Source organism: Salmo salar, chromosome ssa01 (assembly GCF_905237065.1).
Source record: "Salmo salar chromosome ssa01, Ssal_v3.1, whole genome shotgun sequence".
Lineage (NCBI taxonomy): Eukaryota > Metazoa > Chordata > Actinopteri > Salmoniformes > Salmonidae > Salmo > Salmo salar.
Window position 1 is genome coordinate 87,795,237 of NC_059442.1, and position 6,728 is coordinate 87,801,964.

The window sequence follows — 6,728 nt, forward strand, 5'->3', positions numbered from 1 at the left end:
AGCCATTACATAATTTTCTGGAATTTTCCAAGCTGTTTAAAGGCACAGTCAACTTAGTGTATGTTAACTTCTGACCCACTGGAATTGTGATACAGTGAATTACAAGTGAAATAATCTGTAAACAATTGTTGGGAAAATGACTTGTGTCATGCACACAGTAGATGTCCTTACCGTCTTGCCAAAACTATAGTTTGTTAACAAGAAATTTGTGGAGTCACTTTAATAACTCTACCTACATGTAACGTTACATATTACCCCGGCACCCCCCTGTATGTAGTGTCGCTATTGTTGTTTTACTGCTGCCTCTTTAATTATTTGTTACTTTTATTTCTTATAAGTATTTTTTTTAAAGCATTGTTGGTTAGGGGCTCGAAAGTAATCATTTCACTGTACGGTCTACACCTGTTGTATTCGGCGCATGTTACTGATACAATTCGATTTGACTTCATGGTAATGCAACATTTATTGGATGCCAACCGCCGTTTTAAACCTCATCGAAGGAAGAAGGGAACTACATATTTACAAGGACCTCATGTGTTACATCTTAATAGGTCCCCCACAGTCTTGTTCGAGAACGCACGCACAGTGGCACATATCGGCAAAAGTAGTTGTTATTTTCGATCACCTTATTGCATTTCCAGGTGTCTGGTGTGACTGCAGTGGAGAGATATGCAAAAACAAATGTCTGGGGGGAATGGTAAAATGTTTATAGCTACGATACTAGAGCTATATCGGACATACTTGCTAACGTTAGATATATATATTTATGTCTAACTTCTTACTGTTTCGTACGGTAACTGGACTCGTTTCAGAACGTCTAAAATATGTTTTGCATGTCCTTTTTCAGTTGTTATTGCAGATGTGCAACATTTCATGCCCGTTCTTTTATTAAATACAGTAAGCAGTTGAAGAAATAAACTTCCTTGAAGTGTTGGCTTGCTAGCTAGCAAACATTCCTTTGCTACTTTGCACAGTCGTTTCACCGCATCTCTAGGCCCATCCAGAAACAATCCTTACTACCTGTCCTCTTTATTGTAGATCCACGCTTTGTTCAACTCCCCTACGTTAATCAAAAGGAAGACTCAATTATTCTAATAAGGGAAAGACCTAGGGGTTGTTTCTGGATGAATGATGTTTCTCACACTCACAACATTCTCGACAATGAATCACATAGAATTGTAAAAATAGTTACACAAGCTAGAGTGTTTTGTGATGTGCAATAATAGGTGCTTATACATTGATTTGTGAAAAACTAAGTCAACTTCTCTTTTTCAGGTCTTCCTCTCCACTCTCTGCGCCTCATGGTCCCACCACTGCGGCTGGTCTCAGCTGCCATCTGGCAGACGGTTCAGCAGAGACACGTGATGGATTATGGGATGCTGGATGAGTTTGTTACCATGGTCACAGAGATGGTTCCAGAGCTTCTGAACCACAGACAGAGGGCCCAACTTATTCTGGGTCTTCGAGCACGGGTGAGGGATGGAACTAGTGTTCATCATTATGTGGGGAACGATGGCATATGATCACATTTAGTCATGTTTATTGTCCCAAATAAGTATCCTAACTGGTTTGCGCTGGTTTCAGCTGGTCCTAGAGTTGTGTCGCTCCAAGCCGATCACAGACCTCCAGACCATTCAGCCACACCTGGACAGGATACAGACCCTCACACCTCTCTGGGGGACACAGGTGAGCTCCTTAGGGCAGAGACTCAGCTAATATCTAAATCAGTCAGTAATACACGATATATACAAAAGTATGTGGACACCCCTTCAAATGAGTGGATTCCGCTATTTCAGCCACACCCGTTACTGACAGGTGTATAAAATTGAGCACACAACCATGCAGTCTCCATTGACAAACATTGTCAGTAGAATGGCCTTACTGAAGAGCTAAGTGACTTTCAACGTGGCACCGTCATAGGATGCCACCTTTCCAACAAGTCAGTTTGTCAAATTTCTGCCCTGCTAGAGCTGCCCCGGTCCACTGTAAGTGCTGTTATTGTGAAGTGGAAACATCTAGGAGCAACGACGTCTTAGCCCCGAAGTGGTAGGCCACACAAGCTCACAGAACGGGACCATCGAGTGCTCAAACTGCCTCTGGAAGCAACGTCAGCACAATAATTGTTCGTCGGGAGCTTCATGAAATGGGTTTCCATGGCCGAGCAGCCGCACCCAAGCCTAAGATCACCATGCGCAATGCCAAGTGTCGGCTGGAGTAGTGTAAAGCTCGCCGCCATTGGACTCTGGAGCAGTGGAAATGCGTTCTTTGGCGTGATGAATCACACTTCACCATCTGGCAGTCTGACAGACTAATCTAGGTTTGGTGGATACCAGAAGAAAGCTACCTGCCGAATGCATAGTGCCAACTGTAAATGTCCACATACTTTTGCTCATGTAGTGTATTTCTTATAAGACAATGATACATTATGGAAAAAATATATGCAGCCTAAATGACAAGCTATCATCTAGATGTCCTGATGAAGGCAACATGTTTATATTCTGTGTTTCAGGCGACGGATGCAGAGGTAGGATTATCTGAATCCAACTTCCTGGGGCTGGTTCAAACCCTTCTAAAAGACCCTGATGAGAGAGAACATTTCTTCCAGGTCAGTCAGTATGAGGGTATGGAATAGCCATGGATCATTTTCACATTACTGTATTTCAACAATTTAAATAATAATATCTTCTGAGAGGTTTTCATAGCTCATATTTCTTTACTCTGTTTTAGGATGTTTTTCCTGTAGAATTTGGTCCCAGTTATGATGCAGCCATTCAGAAACTCATGTGGCAATTTCTTTCGAGACTTGAGAAGCTAGTTCCTGTATCAAACTTCCAACAGGTACTAGTAGAAATAAACTAAACTCGTATAGAGGAGGGGTCTTCAACAGGTCGATCGCAGCCATACTATGAGTAGCTTGCCTAACAATTCTGAAAGTACATGCATTTTTCACGTGTTCCACGGCAAACTGACAAACAAAACTCACGAGTAACAGACACCGCAAGCTCCTAGCAACTATCTAATCAACGCAACATTAACATGATCACACCCCTTGTTAGCCACTATTGACTTAAAAAGCCAAACCTAACACAATATCTTTATTTCCAGAAATATTGCTTGTGTGTGGTGCACACGTTTGTCTATCACTCTGTGTGTAGCCAGTTGATGTGATAACTGTCTTGTGGGTTGACAGAAATATGCAGCCAAACCTTCTCAATAAAATGTTAACTGCAATGTAGGCTTACCTGGCAGAAGTATATAATTTGTATCTATTATTTGTTATTTGCACACTTTGCCATGAAATGAGCAGCAGCAGTACAGAACCTTCGCACATTCCTCACTTGCCAGATGCGCAATTAAAGGGGAATTACACTTGAAGAACCAAATTTGTTAGTTTTCTTCCAGACCTAAAAATAAATGGTCATCTGATGGGATTAAAGGGGAATTAGCCATTGATATGGACTCAGAACATCACATTTTGTTGTTTTTCTATGAACAATTGTAATTTTGAGAGTGAAAAACAAAAAAATCTAAAACCAGGTTTTTTATTTTAACGGAAAATGTAATTTGAGGATAAAAATTGCAGGTGGAAGTTGTTTATTAACCATTATTTTACCAGGTATATTGACAGAAAACATAGTGTACTACTTTCTCTTGTACACTAAGGACCTGGTGAAGAGTTGCGCAGGAGAAGAGAACATTGTTTCTATTCGAAAGCTAGAACAAAACAAGTAGCTTTTGACATGTTTCATTTTTAAAGGTAACTCTCATGCTAGAAAAGGTTAGAGACCACTGGTATAGAGGAACCATGGACTTGACACTTAGGCATTGTGTGAATTCTACCTATATTCCTTCTAACTCTGTATTCCTCGTTGTGTCAGGCTGCCTTGTTGCTCAGCGATGTTCCCTCTGTTCTGGAGGAATGTGTTGAGTCTGTGTCTCACCCTCAGCAGATGAAAACCCTACTTCAGTACCACAGAGACCTTGGCCCGCTGGACAACCATGGTAGGCATCTCACAGAACCCATAATTTTCATGCTTAATATGATGGATTCGTTTTGACACACCCAATGGCAAATTACTTCTATTGAGCATTACTGGGTTGAGTTTTGGTTCCCTTTTTCCTTCTTTCACAGACCCTCCATCTTCCACCGATGGGGACTGCATTCTCTCAGCTCTCTGTCTTCCTCCTGTGGAACGGGTGGTGATTGCAACAGAGGTGGAGAAAGAAAGAAAAAGTATGGATGTAAAAGAAAGAGAAGAGGGGGTGGATAGCAGGTCAGGGGAATGTGAGAAAAACAAAAGATCCTCTGTTAGTGATGAGGATGATGCAGAGTTTGTGGACCCCGAGACAGGCAAGGTGGAACCAAAGTACGAAACGGTGATGGTTATCGGGGAAGACGGGATGGTGCAGCCTTTTGAAGATTTAAGTGTCGGGAAAAAGAGATCTTTCAAAAAGCGTAAAATAAAGACACACAAAGCCAGTGGAAGTCATGGAGAACAAATGCTTAGCGTAATCAACAGCAAGTCTGTGATCATATCCTCTGTGCTTTACCAGCCCTCAGTGGATCTACAAAGGGTTGACACTACCAACCTGATATTATTGCCTTTTTTACCAGTAAGAAGAAACAGAGGGCTGAAGATGAAGACATTTCTAACACAAGAACAGAAACAAACCGACACAGAATTTTCTGAAAAATATACATTCAAGCAGTGCCAGATTTGTGAGAAGACTTTCAGTCGAAGTGCAGACATGAAGCGGCACCAGAAAATCCACACAGGGGAGCCTATCCAGAACCTAAAACAGAAAGAGTCAAAAGTGTGCTGCATTTGCGGAAGGATGTTCGCAGACATAGAAAAGCTTGACAGGCATAAGCTGGTGCACAACCCTTTGAAATGCACCATGTGTGAAAACAGCTTCAATGGTGTCAAGCCCATCAAGAAACACTATCTGGATGTCCATAAATTCAGCGGGCCATTCCTCTGCACCTACTGTGAGAAAAGCTACACTGAGTTATCAGATCTTGTCAGGCACGAGAGGACTCACACTCTCCCTTACCAGTGTTCCCACTGTCCAAAGAAATGTAAATCATCAACGACTCTTGCCGAACATGAAAGAATACACACAGGAGAGAAATGCCTTTGCTGGGAGTGTGGAAAAGGCTTTATCAACATAACAACGCTGAGAAACCACATGCTAAATGTTCACAGCAAACCCGAAGATAAACACTCCTGCTCCCAGTGTGACAAATCTTACGGGGAGAAGAGGGCATTGGTAAGTCATGTGAAAATCTGTCATGCTGGGGTGCGTTATCCATGCACATACTGCGGTAAGCTGTTTCTTAGCATGTCCTCATTGACAAGGCATGACCTGATTCACACTCAGGAGAGGCCTTTTAAATGCACAGAGTCAGAGTGCGGGAAGGGTTTCAGATCTCCAAAGGAACTGAGGGTACACATGAGATATCATACTGGAGAGCGGCCATATAAGTGCAAAATCTGTGGGAAGGGTTTTACGCAAAATTGTTATATCACTCGACACATGCGAACTCATACGGGGGAGAAGCCGTATCCGTGTTCTGTCTGTGGGAGAAACTTTTCTGACTTAAGGGTACGGAAAAGACACATGATGACTCACACGGGAGAGAAGCCCTACAAATGTTTAAGATGCGAGAAAGCTTTCAGTCGGACAGAACTTTTGAAAGCACATGACAGGAAAGAACACTGAGCAAATTCAAGTCAAGGGATTCTTTTTTTTGTGCTTTGATTGCATTTTTTTGTGTATAGATGTTCTAGTATCTGAAGACAGATGTGTTGCCTCCCACAATGTTCCATTGTCATGTGCTCCCAAGGTCTCGGATTTTTGAGACTATATAGATGTTAGTAATGAAAAATGTTGTCCCTGTGTTCTGAACTTCTAACATAGTGGGGAACAGTTATCCCTGCAATGCTTTTAGGGGCGAGAGTTGGAAATAATGAAAGCTATAAGCACTGATGTAACACATCGAATGGTAGTTTAGTCATTGTGTTTGTTGAGTGAATAAATATATATAAAAATTACTTTTAAAATTACACCCAATAATGTTTATTTTTTAAGTTGGTCCATACAAGACCCCTGGGCCCTGTTCTGATGCATGAGTTTGATGTTTCAAGTGTAAATAAAAAGCCTTGAATTAGTGTGATTTAAATATTTTGTAATAATCATGCTTATAGTAGCTAGCTCATTTGTATATGTATTGTATGTATAATGTGACTAGTGTCTCTGATAGGCTTATTCAGAGGATATAGACGTTGGCTGGAATAGACTCAATAAAATAATTGTGTGCTCTGGTTTCCCTACAATAAAGTAACACAATGCGCAGCTCCTGACAACTTCTCTGTACTGGCTCTTGCTTAGTGGCTACGCTGAGGAACTGGCTACATACATTATGTTATAGCGCAATGGGAACTACACTCTTACAGGACACAGAGGACAGGTACCTTTCGTCACAGACAGAACAATGAGACATATTTCACCGGATGTATAAATGTGAAGCATCCGGTTGGCTTGTCCACTCACTACCAAATATGAGACACATATTTCCCTCAGATTACACAGACCCACAGAAAACAAATCCAATTTTGATAAACTCCCATATCTATTGAGTGAAATACTACAGTGTGCAATCACAGCAGCAAGATGTGTGACCTGTTCACAACAAGAAAAGGGCAACGAGTGAAGAACAAACACCA

General features: G+C 41.5%; 1 protein-coding gene across 3 annotated transcripts; it reads left to right on the forward strand.

Moving 5' to 3' along the window:
* The first annotated feature begins 532 nt into the window (after positions 1 to 532).
* On the forward strand, positions 533 to 6,368 carry LOC106608911 (zinc finger protein 3). 3 transcript variants are annotated; one of them, XM_014207123.2, is made up of 7 exons: positions 533 to 697; positions 1,276 to 1,472; positions 1,585 to 1,686; positions 2,510 to 2,605; positions 2,728 to 2,838; positions 3,879 to 4,002; positions 4,133 to 6,368. In XM_014207123.2, exons 1-7 carry the CDS (start codon positions 670 to 672, stop codon positions 5,722 to 5,724), a joined length of 2,250 nt encoding a protein of 749 aa, XP_014062598.2. In that variant the 5' UTR covers positions 533 to 669; the 3' UTR covers positions 5,725 to 6,368. The 3 variants fall into 3 exon arrangements, with proteins under 3 accessions (XP_014062598.2, XP_045579753.1, XP_045579757.1); XM_045723797.1 differs by having other exon boundaries at positions 3,948 to 4,002; XM_045723801.1 differs by lacking the exons at positions 3,879 to 4,002; positions 4,133 to 6,368 and having other exon boundaries at positions 2,728 to 3,254.
* Positions 6,369 to 6,728: the final 360 nt, after the last annotated feature.